Source organism: Centruroides vittatus, unplaced genomic scaffold (genome assembly GCF_030686945.1).
Source record: "Centruroides vittatus isolate TY-2023 unplaced genomic scaffold, ASM3068694v2 contig_359, whole genome shotgun sequence".
Taxonomy (NCBI): Eukaryota; Metazoa; Arthropoda; class Arachnida; order Scorpiones; family Buthidae; genus Centruroides; species Centruroides vittatus.
Window position 1 is genome coordinate 2,073,472 of NW_027122182.1, and position 20,529 is coordinate 2,094,000.

Consider the following 20,529-nt stretch of genomic DNA (forward strand, 5'->3'; position numbering starts at 1 on the left):
GGCTTCGCCTTATCGTCGACCCCATCTTTCCTCCTCACCCACTCGCGTAAGGGCTGTTTCACACTGTCACCGACTGGTCCGACCGGTCCGACCCGCCCGAGCCTATAATCGGGCCGACTAGTAGTAAAAGAATTCACACTGAGTACGATTATGTCGGTGGCCGACTCGTAAGGACCAATCGGAACGCGTCTTACAGATCAGAACACTAGCCAATCGTGGTAAGTTTTTCAATTTAAACAGAAAACATGGCCGTCTTTATAAGGTTGTCGTGTGTTCGCGGGCTAACGACACCATTTTAGCATTTTTAATGTCGCTTTCTCTTGTAAATGAAATGTATTATGGTGAATTAAAGTAATTCGTTTTGTTAATATCGATGAGTGCCTGCGTATTTCTTAATAAAGTTGTTCTTAAACGAAGCAAATAGACGGAAATAAAAAATCGTTCGTAACTTTTAAACGGTTGATCGTAAGTAATATTTTTTTAATACCAATCGATTCAGCGTATCAAATTACATTTAGATATGTCTACGTCTATTCGTTAATATGAAGTTTAAGACTATTTTTTTAGCTGGATACCTTTCGATTTACTCTAACCAATTATTTTTTTCAATGTCGCCTTTATAATCGGCTCGCCGAATATCATAAAGCCATGGATATTTTCTAACTTCGTTTATTAAAGCTTCAGAGAAACTTTACCTTCCGCCATTTTCTAACTTCGGATAAATCTAAACTCTGATTGGTTATAGCTTCGAAGCTCTCATTGGCTGTAGCTCACCGACTGCTCCGACGCGACTACAAATATTTAACTTTTTAAATCTGTCCGACTGGAACGACCAGTCGGTCGACCGACTGCTGTTGCCATGGCAATACGACTAGGAGTCGGACCGGTCGGCCCAGTCGGTCATAGTGTGAAACAGCCCTAACGCGTAACACGCCGTCAACGTAACAGCCATCCTTGACAAGTGAGTCGCCGGAAAAGGAGGTACGACTCCCTCTTACCTCCCCGGGATCTCACAAATGTGTGAATTCAAGTTTTGAAAAATGTGTGATCACAAGCGACACTAAGATGCTAGATGAACCAGTACTAAACACAGATTGATGGAGCATGCAAAAAATCCGGGACTCCCCCTCCCCTCGTCACTCGTTATGCGAAACGTCGCTCGTTAGCGAGTCATTTTTTATAATTTGTTTCGCTCGTTATGCGAATTACTCGTTAAGCGGGGTTCTACTGTATTTCTTTCCGTTTTTCTATTGATATTGACAGGTTTTACTTTTCCATAAAACGTATCTACTGCACTTCACCCGATAAATATGCCAAAATAATTCGAATTTTCCCGCCGATGAAATAATTGTAAGCATGTAAGCTTTTACATGCTTGTAATAAATCTGCAGTGTAAATTCCAGATTTACTCAAGTAGTTATATATAACCCCATACCTAATTTTTGGTACCGTTTCATCTCTAGGTTTCTGAAAAATCTGAAGTAGTAAAATGTCATAAAGGAAACCTGAGAGAGAAGCAGTAAGATACGGGTTTAATTTCACGAGGTACTGTTTCTTTATTAACTATTATATCATATAAATATGAAATAATAGTTTATAATACAATTAATGTCATATATTTGTCAAAGCAGACATGCCAGTGTATGCATGTAGGTTGCGTACGTGTTGCATTTACGTGAAACCTTGTTCAGTTTGCAGTTTGCAGAATCTATGATATTAAGGTATGCCTGTAATTAATTAATTTGTATTTTTTAAGGTATAGCCAGTTTTAAGGTATTGTATGTAAAAGTCTTTATTTTAATAAATTTTAGTTGACTGAAGAGGGCGTATTAAGCCCGAAACGCGAGATATACTGCACACGTATCAACTGGAATAAAAACGAAAGAAGCCAAGTGATCGTTAAGCTGCATTGTATTGTGTTTGAGAAACAATAGAAATAGAATACGACACGGTTTCAGTTATCAGAAACAAACAAATCAGCTGCGGAAGATATCAATGATAATTTATCATTCTTAGAATGGTTTTTCTCTCCTATATTATTAGAAAGCTCATTTCGAACGAATATGTCAAACACTGACGGCCAACTGTATCGTCACTTCATCAACTTCATTTTGAAACAACACAAACGATCAAGATCATCCTACACAATGAGTTTGTGAACATTACTTGGATACAAGAATCATCTTCTTGAGTCGTTTTTTTTTCTAAACCTTCGACGAGCAGATCGAAATCTGTCCCAAGAACGAAGTGTCTCGCCTGGTAAAGACTACTCAACTAGTGGCTACAGCTTTGCTGCATACTTATCTGTTGCGGCTCCTAACGTTTCTAATGCTTGTAATTTTGTTTCGAGTTGATCATAAAGTTTTCTTAAAGTTAAGTAAGTTATTTTTTTGTAAGTTCCTTTAAGTAAGTTATTTTTTTGTAATTCTAGTAAATTATCTCAAACGTATACTTCTGCAAATAATTCTTCTCTATTAAAACGGGCTTGCAATTGTCTTTTCCTGGTGAAAGAAAAACTCCAAATGAATTCTTCGGCAGGTGTTCCCTTTTAAATAACTTGAGATAAATAAGCGAATTTGTTATAATTGTCTAAATTTTGAAAGTCGATGCAAATCAACTTCGTCGGTTTACTGAAACCGTCTCCAGAATCCAAACCATTTCTTCACAATACCATCAAATGTGGGTAATTTTAACTAATAAGTAAAACAATAACGAATTTTGCGAAACTGATTCGTTAATCGTCTGTAGATAGGGAAAAACAGGCATATTAAATTGAACGGAATACTTTTGCTTTAAGACTATTCATTTTGCTGTGCATAATCCATTTCTCGATATGTGTTTCCGATTAATCGATCTCTCTCAGTAACATCATCATCCTTACTTTCTGTCAAAAGTACTTCTCTAACTTGCTCCTTAACCATTAGCATCAGTTTCGCCTTTCGTTCGAATAGACTTAACTTTATAATACTTTCCTTATCCGATAACTCGTTTTCTTTCTCGTACTCACTACATACTTTTATACGGAATCTTCTGTGCTGCTTTTTAGCCGCTTTTAACGTCTCCATATTTGAAATAAATAAGCCTGAAATTCACTCTGCAGCCAATCCTGTGAAGGTCCCCAGTTGATCCGGCCTCTCGTGAAAAAGTTTTGAGGATTAGCTCTCCCGGATTCTATTTCCAGGCTTGCATTTTAATCGACAAGTTCATGAATAAAGCTTTGAAATAAATGAAACTCTTTGAAATTATTTATGAAAAAAATAGCAATTTTTCATATGTGAAATGCGTTGAAATATGTGAAATGCGTTTATAATATCGCGATATTATTACGAAATTTAATGATGATAAATATGTTATAATATATATATAACCTGTACATTTTGAGCCACAACAACGCGTGGCCGGGTCAGCTAGTATATATATATATATATATAACTGCATGTCACGTATATAATTCTCAGCTATAAAAATTACAGTATAAGTAAAGGCGAGTAAATATAAAATATGAAAATATATGAATACAGAAGTGGTTTGCATCGTTTTATTAATTCTTTGCATCAATACCGATGCTGAGGGTAAAAATCTTTTCTTTTCGTGCAATTAAAATATTCATATTTTTATTAATTTTGGATTTTGAATTTAGAAAGATCGATGGACTGTCATTTTCAACTAGATATAGGACCATGTTACGCATCAATGCACCGTTATTATTATAATATTTCTACTAGTAATTGCGAACTTTTCGTTTATAGTGGATGTGGCGGAAACAGCAACAATTTCGAAGCATTAGAGCAGTGTTCCGCAACCTTATTCTACTCGCTGCACACCTATGACTAGACACGGCACACCAAAATGTTATTCTCCTCAAAAACGTAAGATATGATACTATTAATAGAATTTCGTAATGCCATATACCTATTATTATTATTATGTTGGGTTTTGTGAGTTATACTCGGTTGACATCGATGACTGTGTACTATGCCGGACTGGAGTCAAGGCATAGTAATTTCAAAAAAGGACAAAAATTAAATAAGTGTGTCATTGTGTGTGTCTGTATTCAGGAATTTCCTAACAATATGACATGTATTCAATATAGTACTTCTGTAGTGTGATCAGTGGCGTAGCGTAGTGGGGACGGCAGGGGCAGCCCGCCCCGGGCGGCGCTTTTAGAGAGCCGCAAAATTTTACAATAAATAATAATACAATACACCTATCAGGGCCGGATTATCGAATAGGCAAAGTAGGCAAATGTCTAGGGCCCGTAATTCGGAGGGGCCCGGCTTCAGTGCAGAAGACTGCTCTGTTTCGAATTCGAAATTCGATAGGACAGAAAAAGCTGTATTTAACAATTCTTACTAAGCTCCGCTCGACTATCCATTGCCTAAAAAAAAAAAAGGTCAACAGCCACCCGTGCGTCAGAAGTAATGTACGCCACGAGATCCCTCCGCCATCTACAAATATTCCTACGGCCGCGTCTCGTGGTAGTACTGATGTATGGATTGTTATGATTTATTTTCTAAATCTACACTTATATGTCGCGACATCGCATATTCAATATAGCGTTCAAGTTGCTCGAGTGCGAAGATATTACAATTCAATAGTGTTTTATAAAAGAGTTAAAAAGTTATGGGTGACACCACGATATCCGCACCGGGTGTCACCCATACTAGCTACGCTAATGTCACTTTATATAAGATTTGTTTAGATGCAACTTATTTAAATGGGGCCCCAATTTAAATTTTGACTAGGGCCCGCTAGAGGCTTAATCCGGCGCTGACACCTATACACAATAATGATGATTGTTCTTGCCGCAAAAGTTCTTTATTAGTAATTAGTAATGTGTGTAATCGTTTCTTTGTAAATTATTTATGTTCGCTGAAATTAATAAACCTTTTTTTTTTATTCTATCAAAGCCGAGCGACTCTCAGGGTCTTGTTATTTCATATACTCGGCTAACACTGTTCAATTTTAATGTTCCCATAAGCATCCTATCCATTCTCCATAGATACCTTATTTCCTGTGCACTTGCTGATTTTTTCAGTGCATGTGTTTTGTACATTGTGAATGTTTGGAATAGATATGTCTGTAATGTATGTGATTTTATTGTGTTTGTCAATGAGTGTGATGTCCTGTTGTTGTGGTAAATTGTTTTATCTGTGATTATGGCTTTGTTGTAGTACATTTTGTGCTTGTTGTTGCAAGATCTTGATGTATTTGCTACTTGATTATGTCTATGTAAATTATCTGTCTGTGCCAAGAGCTTGTAACCAGAAGTGATGTGTTGTATGGTTTTTGGCATGATGTGACATTTTTTTGCACGTGTCGTTTGTAATTGTTGTATCTTTGAGAATGTGTTTTATGTACTTTTTAGTATTTAGACCTGATCCTGTATGGTAATCATGAATCCTTCCGTTTGCCCAAAGAGGCATTCCCCAGCTGGTTTTAACCAGCTGTTTGACGCAGTTTTGTCAACAAAATTCTCGGCCAAGTCATAGGGATGTCTGCCATGGAGTGCCTTTCGCACCCTTGATTGCTTAATGGTGTCTATGCTATTTATATATTGTGTACTGTGTCCATACTTCGTGAATATAAATTTAAAGGTGTATTATTTGAGTCTACTAGAGTTTATGTAACTGTGATATTTCTTGTTTTTTGTAGATAAACTCTCGCAGTGTCTGTATTTGTTTGTAGTGGAAGTTCTATATCGATCAGGCCACGTCCGCCATCTTTACGTGGAATGGTTAATCTTTCTTTGGCGGATTTAGGATGATGTTGTTTATGCTTAGTGAGTTTTGTTCTTGTTTTCATTTGGTTTCTCAAGATCTGTGTGAGTCCAATGTATAATTCCAAAAGAATAATTGAGTACTGGGATGACATATGTTTGTGTTTATTGCTTTAACATCATCTTATTTCATCAGTGCTGCGGCAGAGAATGAAATACAAGCATAAGAAACACAACAACTGTGATAAAAAATACATAAATAAAACTTCAAGTCAACTAAATAAAAAGTCAAGATATTACAGAGGCAATATAATGTTGTTGTAAACAGTCTTATCTCCCATATTAGAGATTATTATGTTGTTAACGCTGTCTAAGTTAGATGGAATATTTAGTTATTTTATTTGTAACTTCTTTTACTTTTTATATTATTAAATTTTGTTATTTCCTTGTTCACTAAATGTCGTTGGTTGTCACGATCAGACATATTATCTCTTACTCACGTGTCTCCCCACTCGTCAGTTAATTAGCCCTCTTTTTTATCCGTTAAATCGAGGCATTAGAATTATGTTTTCCACGAATTTAATTTGAAAAAAATTCCAACGGTTATTAATTCATTGCAAATTGTGGATGGAAATATTTTTATTGGCATATTCCATTCGTTCAAAAGTGAAATAAGAGCTTTTGTTTTAATTTTTACATTTGAATAGGAAGGAAACCGCTTTCCAATGACCTTCGATTCTATTTACATTTAACTCTGGACTGTTGCTTAGAGTTAAATGACGCTACGGCAGTTGATAAAACGGCTTCCTAACTGATAACGTAACGGTCTTTTGTCTGTAGGCCTAACGAATATAATTATTTAGTTATAAAAGGATTCATGGCAAATAACGTAAGAATTCATTCTGTATTTTAATGCTAAATTCTTTCTCCCTTCATTTTTATGTATAATTTAATTATTCATTGCTTAATATTGTATTTTTTACGTTTATTTTTAAAATTATAGGCAAACAAATATTGTGTTGAAATATTTTATTATATTATTATTAAAAATAATACAACTTTGGATATAATCTTAGGTTAAAACTGTTCGGAAAAGTTTTGTGTTTCTGTGTTGTAGCTTCTCACTTTTTCTCATGAGAATTTAGCACCCCCTAATTGTAATCCTACCGCTCTGGGGACTAAGGATCGAATCCTTGCGGGTTGGAAAACCTCAGGAATTTTTCTGATAGTTGGTTCGACCTGGATATATCGGGCTTCGTCCCTCACTTGTGGGCTTGGTAGAATCTACGACATGCCTAAAAAGGCTGTCTTAGAGCCCACAGGGCGGTAAAAGGAAAAAGAAAAGGGAGTTGGTCTCGCTCCTCACCACCCGGCCGTTCCCATTAGTGAGCATGATTGAACCCATGTCTTCTTACTGCCCACAAAGCAGCCCACTCAAAAATGGAAAATAGGTAATAATAACTAAATTAAGTACGCTTCTACCCCAAACGAATAGCCTCTCTAATAGCGTTGGTGATCTGTGTTGCGAGGTTAGAAGTACTAAAAAGAATAGGATCGACCTCGTCACACTTGCATGAAGCAAGGGAGTCAAGGTCTAAGGAAATTGGAAGCTGTCGAATTTATCCAAGGAAGAAGAATCTTCGGATAAATTCGGACAGAGGCAAAGCTCCATTTAAAGCCAAAGCAACGTTTCCAAAGTAGAAGACTGGAAGGATTACAACACTACAGATCATCATGATCGAAAGTAAGGCTAACCACCATCTCCTGTTTAAGCAATGCTCACTAATTAGCCTAATAAACACAAGATTATCTAAAGTATAGCCCTACGTATTAAGTAGATCTGTCTGTGTACTAACAATGCATAGGACAGAGCGAATCTTGTCATATATAGATCTTATACGCACGTAGATCTTACAGTCTACATTTGTAAGCGTTAATTTTACTTCTTTTCAGTATAATTATATTTTATGCGTAATTACACTAACTCATTTATATTTAAATCTTTTTAGATGTCTTGGCAATCCAATTCACCGTCCATACAGGATAAACTGTTATATTTAATGGCGACGAAAGAAATGTGCGATGTAAATGTAATTATCGGCCAGGATAAACAATTATTTACCACACATACTTTCTTATTGTCAATGTTTAGCGAAGTCTTCCAAAAAATGTTTCTTGGACACACCACAAATGAAATGATCAACATCGAATTACCTGATGACAACGTTGAAGCATTTCACGTTTTTCTAGAGTAAGTACTTTTATTATATTTAAGAAGAAACGTTTATTATACTCGTATTACAATGGGTGCATTAGTTTAATTTTGAAAATCCCAATGACAAGATTACCAATTTTAGAATAGAGGAAACTATTAAAAATTTCGTAAGTTAACAATGCAAATAATTTATATATTTATTTCCAGATATATTTACACAAATAAAGTTATTCTACGATCTGTTGACGAAGCTATATCAAGTATACACTTTGCTGAAAAGTATTCTGTAAAACATATGGTCGACGTATGCGTACTTTACCTCACAAATAATATAACGCCGTATTCTGCCCTGAAAATATACGAAATTTCGTCTGAAAAGCGTAAAAACGAACTGAAATTTAAATGCTGGCAATACATAATCGAAAATGCTTCGGTGATCGTTAAGCAAAATTATATTAAACAAGTCACCTTTCAAACTATGATGGATATTGTATCAGAGGACAGATTAGTATTGGAATCTGAAGTCGATGTGTATGATGCGGTTATTAAATGGGGAAAAAAGAATTATCCAGATCATTCACCTCATGAACTTCGCGAAAAATTAAATCCTCTTCTTCAACAAGTTCGATTTTTAACAATGACATCAAGACAATTTGCGGGTAATCCAACTAAAGACCAGATTCTCACTACGAATGAGAAATTAGACATCTTCAGAGAAATTTCGAGGCCAACACTAATAAACAATAGTGAATACAACTCAATTATTGATCAATGGAGAAAACCAAGAAATTGTTTTCACAATATTGAAACTAGTAAATTGTACACGTACAGAAATTTTCTACGTGTACTGGAAAACTATCAATTGAATGATCCTAACAGTTATTTAAAGGGTATACCATTTTATGTGGAACATTACCCGCCGGTTAATAAAGCTTTTAGTAAAAATTATAAAATAAAATTTTTCTTTTATAATAATAAGACAATGGCTGAAGAACAAAGAGGAAGTATTAACTGCAGAGGAATAATCATAATATATACTGATTCCAGCAATAATTTGATGAAAGAGAGAGAATTAATTAATATAAAAATGGGTAATACTAATGGGATTATTTTTTCATCGTTATTAGTTTATATAGCGTTAAATATAAATAGTAATTTACACATTATGATAAAAGAAAAGTCAAATTCTCGTTTCGATGGAATACCTTCAACTGGTAATCCTTCAAGAAATGAATTTTGTTCGTATGTTCGTTCGAATTTAAGTGCTTTCGTGAGTTATATTAAATCTAAAGTTATATAACGGATGTAAAGGGGAGGTCAAAAAGTTCTAGAAAATGTAAATAAAAAGACAAATATAATTTCAAACTGATATAACACCACGCGTAAATATCTTGTAGCACTGTGGCAATATTTTGGGACCCACTAATAACTTTTTCCCGATGTCATACGAAACCTCTAGCCGGTCCCGAATGTGCCAAAGTGTGCCATTTGTAAGTCTGAATATACGTTTTAAAAACACGTTTGATGTAACGAATTTTCGGCAATAGTCCTAGTCCTTATTTAGTCCGTTAAATCAAGGGTCTACTGTATTTCGAAAATTATATTTTTTATTACTAATTGTCGGGATTTATTGACAAATGTGCATTTTGTAATCATTTTAGCATTCCTTTTTGTGCAATTCATTTAACGTAATGGCATTTTTATATATATTTTTTAATTTTAATACTAATATTACTGTAGTAAGAAAATGTTTTGTTTCTGTAGTAAAAATAAAGATAATTGTGTTTTATATTTTAATTTAGAATATTCTAATTATTAAATTTAATACAAGATGGCAACTCGATTGCCTAATTTATGTCAAATTACTATGTTTCGATACAGCATTTACTACATTGCTGTATTAATAATGGCCGAGGTGTTTGATTCAAACGATATACTTATTTCTAAAGACAGAAATTGGTAGCCATTTTGAACCTTTTTTGTAAGATTCTAATAAAGAATTTAGACGTGATTAAGGAGGGTGATTAGTCTATAGTTAATGTATTTGTTTTTTTCTTCTCACGAGCCTTTTTTATAGTTATTCCAGACCAAACATGCAGACAAATCACCTTGACTCAAGCTATAGGGACTGAAATCATGGAGAATTCAACCTGTTATTGACGGACGAGGATGATGATGATATTTCGTAATGTTGTCTGAACTCCATTGAAGTTAGGCAAAACTGACAATTGTCTTATTAAGAGGGGAAAGACATGGAGAATTTTCCTTTTAATATACGATACGTGATTTAAGTATTAACTTTTAATTTAAACTTTTATTCGCTGCTAAGTTGTGTATAGTTTAAGCAGAATCTGTCTTTCAGAATAACATTTAAAAATAATTATTTTTTTTTTAGATTTATACAAATATATTTTCATTAAACAAACAGACATTTTTATTTCTAATAACAATTTATATTTTCATCCGCTCATAACTGCGAATTTTGTCTTCTGATGAAATTTCATTTATTTAAATTAACAGTTTTCTGGAAAAATAATAAATTTAGGTTATCTAAATAAATTTTATTTGCTAAAAGTTGATTGTAACCTCTTTGGTTACGCACATGACCTTTACAATGTAATGCTTAATTTTCCCATAGAAAAAGCATCACGTTTTAAACTCCATCCAGTGAAAATGGCGTGCATAACCGAAAAGATTACAATACTTTTTAAATTTGAATACACACTTACTTGCAGAACAATGACTACAACACTCTTCTAAAGTATTAAATCTGTTGCTGTTTCCACCGCAGCCACCATAAATGAAAATTTCACATTTTCCGGTCTTACTATTATGAAAATAGAGCCAAGCAGCTGCTTCACATGGTCCACTTTCTGCAGGTAGATTGCAATCTACAGCTAATACAGAAAAACAAAAATAATAATAATAACATTTACTATTGTTTTAACGCAGACAGATAGCGGTTAAGGCTTTAGATTTCTGTGAAGAGCATCTCCAGGACGGTAAGTGTCTTAATTATTGTGGGTCTGACCAAACCCACGACGGGCATGGAAAAAAGGCCCTCTTGATGTTGAGAGGACGAAAAATATGAAAAAAAAACAAGTATAAACTTACCGTGAGCCTCTGAACAGATACATAGAAGTAAAATGATTAAACTGATCAATTTAGTATTCATAATTCTTAACTTTATATGACGAAATAATGAATAAAAGCGACTTATTTGTATACTTCTAGTTGTATTGGGCAATGCTAGATAAACACGTGACAGGTATAACGATTAGTTAAATCACGTGAACGTTTATGATTTCCGAGAAATTTTATATTAAACAAATAAATAATATAATAAATTCTGTATTAAATAAAATTCTACATAATATAATAATATATACTACAAATTAATAATTGATAAGTAAGATTAGATGCTAAATATTTGCTACATTTTATTGTTGTACTGTACGGTATTGTTGTACGGTACATGAAATATTCCATCAGGAAACTCAGTCAGACGAGTGAAAATACCTATGGTTATCTTATTATTATTATTTGAAATTTGCGTTTATATGAATTACAAAACACTCTGTTAGACTCGTTTAAGTCATGTTAGAAAGGTCATAAATCGGAAATAAAAATTAAATGTTATATTAGGAAAAAATGGCATCCTGTTCCTAAATGTCATTTCGCTTCCCATTGAATTTCTATATAATACTTTGATCCTTTTTTGCTATAATATCCCGCATACAAATACTGTAGTCAAGTATAGTACCTTTAGCATGATTTTAGCATGAAGTAAATTAATGTTATCAACATATTAGCTTGAATATATTGATAAAATTTTAAAATAGATATGAAGCTGCTGACAGTTTTTGCTGTGGTCTTCGTTTTCGTGGTTGTTTTTGATAGCATTTCTAATGCAGAGAATGAAGAAATTGAGACCAAGGAATTAAGTAGCATGAATCATGAGAAGAGAATTTGGGGTGCTGTAGCTAGAATTTTTCTTAAAAACATTCTCAAACTCGGAGGAGGAGGAGGAGGAGAAGGAGGAGGAGGAAGAAGAAGAGGAAGAAGAGTAAGTATTTTAATAAAAGTAGAATAAAAAAAATCTTTTAATATATATTAAATTGAAGATATAAACATTCTTAATGATGAAAATACTTTTAATGAATAGGAAATTCTTAAATTCGGTTATAAAATTATGCGAAAATATCTGCTAATGAGTCGATATTTAATATTCGTTCTTAAATTTCTAACAGGGCAGACGAGGAAGACGAAGAGGCTAAGAATGAAGTTGCAAGTATTTTTTTATAGGCCTATGTAATATTTTTAGTTAAAATATAGTAGACTCTTTTATACAATATTTTGGAATACAGTATTTTTGGTCGCCTTTGATCAGTCGGTTTATTAGAGAGCAGGATGTGGGAGAGTCTAATGTATTTTAAACTGTATCAATGCTTAATATTAAATAAAATGTCTATATTTTCTATGACAGAAAAGGGACAGAACTATGACTACGAACAGAAGTCTAGACTATATCCAATACTATAACTTGTATTCTGATAAAATATCGATTCTTTTAACTCTTTTTTTTTTTAAATTTAAAATAAAGATTTCAAAGCTTTGTATCTGATTCATTATTTATTAAATTATGTCTAAAGGAGTGGTTTTAGAAGTTATTGATCCTCAGACTACTTATGCTTCTGGCCATAGACATCATATCCTATAGATATCACCTTATATAATTCTAGATTGTGTGCCAAAATATTATCTATCCAATAACACCTATTATAAGAGTTGTTTGTTTGTATATGGCGATCAACTTGCCGAGGGGGTGGTCTCTTAGGAGGAAACTGTCCCCCCCTATTTAGATATCAGACACGTAAAGAAAATTCCACGTGGACAGCCCATTGGTATTAGAAAATGAAGTGAAGCTTCAATTTAGAACCAGATTTTAGGCATTAATAACCATAGCATACATGCAAAAGAAGTCATGGATTTCTCAAATCTATGCGAAAAGGAAAGTTTACAGTGGGCCTAATCAATTGAAGGACTTAAATTTTCAAATCAGTGAGTGGAATGTAGGGAAACTTCATAAGGGTGCATCCATTAGATTTTAAGTGTTCGGCCAATTTGAACAGAGCAAAAATTTGTGAGAAAGATTAGTGTTCAGAAAAGCAATTTCTCTCCACGAAAGGATCTAAAATCATGTCTCTCTTATACTTATCAATTAGTTTTATAATGTCCCCACTCCACTCAAATTCGGAATATATATACGCATAAAAAACATTAACTTTTGTATAGTATACCCCGTCATGATCTTCTGTTCTTCTTATATGCAGCACGATACTGCCTTTCAAGGATAACAAATTTGTAATATGTCCTCAATAAGTCCGACCACACTCGAGATGTGATACGTGAATCCTTCTATCATCCCCTTGCCTTTTTTTTTTTTTTTTTTTGTAACTCTTTCCGCCCTGTGGGCACTAAGAGGGCCTCTTATAGCAAGCCCAATGGGCTATAGGCCAGGCCCACACCGGCGGGTGGTGAGGGACGGGGACCGACGTATCCGGATGCACCACCCCCCGAAAAAGGGATTTTTCGACCCGTCCGGATTCGATCCCGGGTCCCCCAGGGCGGCAGGCTGCGAACCTTAACCTCAATCTTCCTAATACACAAACCTTCCTGCAAAATTTCAGAAATTTACGACAAAAGGCACAGGATTTATTAAGCTTCAAAGAGGATAACAAAATTGCGTCACACATACATGTACACTAACATCCATAAATGCAGAAAAAAACTCTAATTTTTGCATTTTTCGACGTTTAAAAAAGTCTTCTGAGTCTAAAAACGTAAAAAACCTCGAAAGAACTTTTTGATCGATCTCTATACTTTCCCTCTGTTATATATAACAGCTAGGAAAGTAGAAATAGATGCGATATCAGTAAATGATAAGAGTATTTACCTTCCTGACAACCATTCGTGTTTGGAAGATATTTATGAGACGAATTATCTAAATAATCAGAGAAAACAAACAATTCAATCTTAAAAAAAAAACCGGATTTATAGTCAGATAAGAGAAATTTCTACGGGAAATTAATCCCTATTTAACGGTTATATGATTCTACATAATTAATTATATCATGTGTTTCATATCTGGTGATTTAGAGCAGGGGTGGCCAACTTTTGTGTACATAAGATCTACTTTTTATCTTAAAAATGTGTCGCGATCGACTTGTTGTCGTAGGCATAGTCTAAGTGGCGAGGGGGGTGTGAAATACATACTATGTTTATACACCGTGCTTCAGTACGAAGTGCACTCCCGCGAGCTATGGGTAGATAAGGAAAATATATGTTCAAAACTATTTTTTATTTTTTAAATCACTTATTAAGTTTTCAAGATATAGGCTCATAAAGAAAATAAATTTCCAGACTGATATAAGATTTTTAGACTTATTTTTTGCTAATCTATCAATAGCTCGCGGGAGTGCTCTTTGTACTGAAACACCCTGTACATCTCGTGTCTACCTACGTAAAAAACAACGTAATTATTTAACGGGCCAAAAAACTCACGTCCAGGGGAATTAAAACAACATGAGTAATTATTAACAATATTTATTAACTCAAATTAGCTACTGATGAAGACAGATTTAGAATTTATTTTATTACGTTACATTAACGGGAGGACTGAGTTTGCACGTCTCTTACCAAGGAAACATAATTAGGTGTATATCCTGACAAAGATAATAATAACGATTCTTCAGTATGGGAATCAGTCAGGACAGAATGTTTAGTCTTCGTTAACTTTAAGTATAAAAATGCCAGTTCACACAGGTATGTAGTTCCGAAACAGGAATAAATATATTTGCTACATTTGGTGATACTGGGATATTTTTCTCAATTGACGTATTTCATAGAGGTCTGTTGCCGAAAACGCTCACTTATCAAGTAAATAGATAGGTAAGAAAAGCCATAATTTAATTTAAAACATAAAGAACAGGTACTTACATTTTAAACAAATGAAAAATTGAAACTCGACGTTGTCACCGTGGATAAATAATATTGATTAATAATAATAATATTGTTAATACTAAAGAAAAGAAGCTACCGCATGACGGTATCAAATGTTCAAGCTAAATGGCTGTGTTTTCTACGAGTCCAGTCATAACTGCATGCATATTGTTGCTTTTGCGCGTTACGTTCACGCGTTGCGTTCAGTTACAAGTGTAACACATTAAGTCAAAGACATCGACTTGTTGGCCACCCCTGATTTAGAGGATCGGGTTTTAAGATGCTTTATTCTTGGGGAGTGCAAAAAGCAAGTTGTAATCTCGATGATCCTGTTAAAAGTTGAGAAATACGAAGATTTGGGGTTTTATTCTGTATGTATGGATGTTAGTATGTGTTTATGTTTGAGGCATTATTTTATGCATCCTATTTGAAGCTTAATAACTCCTGTGCTTTTTGTCAAAAGTTTCTGAAATTTTGCAGAGAGATTTGTGTGCTAGGTATATTGATGGTGTTAAATTTCCGTGGTTAAAGATCGAAGAGGTTGGGAGATACAAGGAGTCGTGTGTCATCTCTCTAGTAGAATCGGACTTACGATTTGACTTCTTATTAACATGTACATTTTTTTTTTTTTAAATAAAACTTATCCCTACTCTCAAAATAAAGCTTATTCTCATTTTAAAATAATTAAGTAAATATTACAAAATATTTTTTTTAAATTTAATTGTAATGAGTAATTAAATGTAATTATAAAAAACAAAATAAATTTATTTATTTTTAAAATTTTATTGTAAATTATACAATATCACTTTACAGGATACATTTCAATATACTTTTAAATATACATGACACATCTATTAAAAAAAAACTTTGAATAACATAGAATATTTATTTGTTTATAGGCTACGTAATGTAACATTAATTACCTTGACAAATTTCATTCACATAAACTAGCAGTTTTCTGGGAAGAAATAAATGAAATCTATTAGAAACTTAATTTTTTTTTTTTTAATATAAAGCATTAAAATTAATCATTCTTACTTGCAGAACAATAACTGCAACACTCTTCTAAAGTGGCAAATCTGTTGCTGTTCCCACGACAACCACCATAAGTGAAAATTTCGCAGTTTCCACTTCCACTGTTATGAAAATATCGACGAATGGCTGCTTTACATGGTCCAGTTTCTGCCGGTAGATTACAGTCTACCTCTAAAATTGTAAGTAATATTGATCTAATGCATAACATTGAAAATACGATAAAAAGTTCCTTACCTCGAGCATCTGAATACATGCAAAGTATTAAAATAATTGTGCTGACTAATTTAATATTCATATTTGTATCTTTATGTAACTCAACAAGACATATAAAGGTGTAAAAGCAAATGATTTATATATATTTCCTCTGAATTTTATACAACTACATAGTCGCATTGCGTAATGACTTATAACAGTCTCGTAATTCAGAGAAATTACTGCTGCACTTGCGTAGGATTTCTATTTTTCTTTGAAAAACAAGAAACATATGCAGTTAATTAAAACGAGAAAATAATAAAGAAATATCTGAATTTCCCTAACATTTATGATTATATTCCTGATGAAAATAACGATAAAAATAAAGGGAATATAAGATTAAGTATGCACATAATATGAGATTTGGTTTATTCGTATAGGGCAATGCGATACATGGTGTACCTACCGAGAAGGATGACTCATAGGAGGTCTTTTATGAGAAACTGGCTCTTATTGGCAAGACTATGTCTTGTTTACAAAATCGTACTGCCGGCCTATGTTACCAGCTTAAAGGTACGAAGAGTACATGTCAGAAGTTGCAATTTGGCACAGAGTATTAGGTGCCCAAATCATTTGTGCATAAAAAATCCAGACTTGTAGGTAGTCAGGGACTGAGAATGGAGTCAAAATGAAATACAAAATGGAGACACTCTTTATACAAACAGGCAAAACAGGCACCTCACCTCACCGAAGTCAGGTGGTGAGAGTACCACCCACAGTCATTCTAGGAAGTGAACTCTGACCTTAGGACTGAACACGTAGTATTTTCTTTGTTAAATAAAATTTGTAATCTAATTTTGTAAATTTGGGAGTGCTTAAAATATGACGTTAAAACAGGGTTTTATGTCGTTACAAATGGGTTTTTTTTTAACATTATCTAGTATAGTAAAATCGTGGGACCGATAAAAATTTGACGTCTAGGGCAGAGAGCGTCACCGCGTGACCTTCGACTTCTGACCTCACTTTGCTCCCGAACTCCAACGAAGAGAGACATCTTTTTACTTCATGTTAGTAACCTTTCCAGTCGACAGCTCGATCATGGATTTGTATTATATCTCGACACTATTGTAAATATCGCGTAGTCGATCCATATAAAGTAAATTATTTGTCTGGATCAGTTTCTCAGTTAATTTTTACCGGCAGAACAAGTGGTCGAGGTCAACGTGGACATCACGGACAAGATAGGACGCAATCCAGACCAATTCCACCTTGCAGCGAAACGTGCCGCGTACAGATTTTAGGTACAATTCTAGGGTTGCCTAAGGGAGGCGGAAACCCCCTCTAATTGTAGACCCCTGTGCGATCAAATAATGTCTAATGAACCATACCCCTGACGGCCGGATGGCCGGCCGAGCGGTAAAGGTGGCAGCCTACCGCCCTGGGGGACCCGGGATCGAATCCGAACGGGTCGAATAATCCCCAGGAATTTTTCGGGAGATGGTCCGTTCGGATATGTCGGGCCCCGTCCCTCACCACCCGGTCGCCCCATTGTGGGCCTGGCCGAACCCATAATGGGCCTACTAAAAGAGGCCCTCTTAGTGCCCACAGGGCGAAAGAGTTAAAAAAAAAAAGAACCATACCCCTATGGGCCACACATCGCGACATATTGTCCCCCCAAAATCGGCCGATCGGGTGGTGAGGGCTATACCTACGTCATTTCCGATCACGCGACACCTACATAATATACTAAAAATTTGTTTTTTCCCTCGCACAGGGGGACTACAATTTGTGGGGGTTTCCGCCCCCTCAGGCAATCCTAGAATTGTACCTTTGCCGTTTTAGTTGTTTAGGTGAAGAAAATCCAGAAAACCCCACGTAACAAGTCCGCTGGCGAGGGGCGAATCCACGACCAGTATTCGGGAAAGACAGCCGGATGGACGGCAGTGAGAATTTATAGGCCTGCAATTTTTTTTTTTTTTAAATTGCAGCCCAATATCATAATAGATGGCGACACCACAACTTTAAATTTTTTTGCTGGAAAAGTAACGCAACTCGTTGCTGGATTTTTTGAAATGTTTTCTACTAAACGATGTAATAAACATGTCAATCGACTTAAATTTTTAAATATACGATATATACGGTATGTGACGTGCGATTCTTTAAGCCGGCAATTGCACACGTTCGAGTGATAAGCTAGGGTCAGCATTTCTTACCTGGTAATCCTAAACTTTTGCTAACGATGCGAAAGTATTTCTTTGATTACCTTATCGTGATACTCTTTAATAGTATGGTTATAAAATGATTCATATGATTGAATTAATGAAATTAAACCTCGTGTTCTACCAACCGTCCACGAGCGAGTATCCTCCTGTTTTATTTTTTGAGCTGTGTAATCACGTGAGAAATCTACACGCGCTGAATGGCTACAGCGAGTGACGATTATAATTGAACATGGTCCTCTAGGGTCGATTATGATGGGCACGTGTCTCGGTATACACTGGGTATACCCAGACACGAAACTGTGAAACTCTATTCACGCTAAGAGGAATAGATTTCCGGAAAACAGAATTTAGTTTAAATTTTCGCCATTAGGTGAAAATATGGCGCTTCAACATGTCTACCAAGCTTTCAATAAGCATTACTGCTGATATTTTCATTATTTAAAATTTACTATAGAGATAATTGTATTTGACCTACTTAGACATAAGCTGACGAAACACATTATTAATACTGTAGTTTGTTAGATGATATAAATCAATTCTTATTTAAAACTGTATAAATTGTATGTACTGATTTATAGTTTAATTGAATTCAATGACATATCTTAAGTGGAATGTTTAATATGCATAATTATATCATATCCAATAGAAAAATTACACAAGAATGAATTTAATAATTACTTAATTTCACTCTTTAAAGTATCTTACAAATGCTATCTTGTTTCATTATTTCAAGCAGCCATCTGAAATTAAAGTATATTAATTATTATATTAATTACAAATTTGCATAAATTAATTAATTTCTTACCGTCACCACAAGCCTTGCAGCATTCACGTTCGCTTTTAAAGCTATTGCTGTTACCCCCGCAGCCACCATAACTAAAACCTTCGCATTTTCCAGTTTTCGGGTTATAATAATACCTTATAAACAGGGCTAGACATAGTCCGGAGTCAGGGGGAAGAGTACAATCCACATCTACAAAGCAAACCTTAATTTAATTACTATTATACTTAAGAGTTAAGGCAAATAAACGAATAAATTAAACGACCTTCCGAATTGCAAAACGAATCGAGGAGCAAAATTATAACGAGACTGGTTATTATTAACTTCATGTTACAACTGATGACGTTTAACCTTGATACAAGTTTTTATAACAGGAGATCAAACAGGTATAGATGAGAAAAATGTCTTGGGAAGTCCGACCGGTTTCCTTCCAATTATATTGAATAATATACACTATTTTATGTCGATAAATATCACTACTATATAGAGTGGATCGGGGTAAGATGCCTAATTTTTATTTTCAAACGGTGACGTCAGAAAATGTGTTTGTATGAAGGCCAATATTGAGTGCGGAAGGATAAATTTGGCTACCGTGACCACGTTTTCTACATCTGAGAAGAATAAAAGCAGGATAAGAACGAAGTTTCCTGTTGTGAAATGTTTTCAGAGTAATTTTAAAACTAAAAGTTAAGATAGAATTTATTAAAAAATTGCGAAAAACAATGTGTGATGCGGTTAAACTTCTAAAGTTTTCATTGTCAGCTAACGCCGATCCCGATCGGACATGCTAGAATACGTGACTCCACTAGGCATCTTACCCCGAAAAATGGGAAAGATGCAACCATTTTTCCTCTCGTTTTATTGCAAGATATGCGTAGAAATTATATTAGGACTTCTCGAAAAGGTTCCGGGACTGAAGAAAGCTTTCAGCTATCTATAGAGCACGTTAGAATGGGCGGGATGAACTTAACAATACTTATACTGTGCTGTTACACTTACTATAAAGTACTTTGTACTACATATGCAATAAATTAAATTTGGTTAAGATATTCGAAAATTAATTTTATGCAATTTTATTCGTTATCTTACCTTAATCTTTTAGGCATCTCACCCGGATACTCGGGGTGAGATGCCTAAAATGCCAGACAGTGAAAAAGTCGTCATTGAAAACACAGTACATAATTATTTTTGATATACTCCAAAGTTTCGTTTGAAAACATACTCAAGAATATGATACTTTTTGTTAGAGGCCTTCAAAACCCAAATTATCGCTATAATTTCTTTCATAAGTAAAATGTTAGGCATCTTCTCCCGATCCACTATAACTTATACACACAGACACTGGCGTTGATCGGGGATGATC

General features: G+C 34.4%; 2 protein-coding genes and 1 long non-coding RNA gene across 3 annotated transcripts; 2 read left to right on the forward strand and 1 right to left on the reverse strand.

Moving 5' to 3' along the window:
- Nucleotides 1-6,526: 6,526 nt before the first annotated feature.
- Nucleotides 6,527-9,246, forward strand: LOC136974929 (BTB/POZ domain-containing protein 2-like). The gene is made up of 3 exons (XM_067269927.1): nucleotides 6,527-6,608; nucleotides 7,729-7,970; nucleotides 8,142-9,246. The coding sequence occupies exons 1-3, from the start codon at nucleotides 6,597-6,599 to the stop codon at nucleotides 9,232-9,234; spliced, it is 1,347 nt and encodes a 448-aa protein (XP_067126028.1). The 5' UTR covers nucleotides 6,527-6,596; the 3' UTR covers nucleotides 9,235-9,246.
- Nucleotides 9,247-10,341: 1,095 nt separating this feature from the next.
- On the reverse strand, nucleotides 10,342-19,565 carry LOC136974958 (carboxypeptidase inhibitor SmCI-like). Its single transcript, XM_067269955.1, has 7 exons — nucleotides 19,432-19,565; nucleotides 19,191-19,358; nucleotides 16,206-16,310; nucleotides 15,975-16,142; nucleotides 11,049-11,183; nucleotides 10,664-10,831; nucleotides 10,342-10,458 (listed from the first exon to the last, which is right to left on the reverse strand). The coding sequence occupies exons 1-7, from the start codon at nucleotides 19,493-19,495 to the stop codon at nucleotides 10,448-10,450; spliced, it is 819 nt and encodes a 272-aa protein (XP_067126056.1). The 5' UTR covers nucleotides 19,496-19,565; the 3' UTR covers nucleotides 10,342-10,447.
- LOC136974933 (uncharacterized) lies at nucleotides 11,685-12,551 on the forward strand. Its single transcript, XR_010880719.1, has 3 exons — nucleotides 11,685-12,000; nucleotides 12,185-12,221; nucleotides 12,421-12,551. It is a non-coding gene; the product is annotated as an uncharacterized lncRNA (long non-coding RNA).
- Nucleotides 19,566-20,529: the final 964 nt, after the last annotated feature.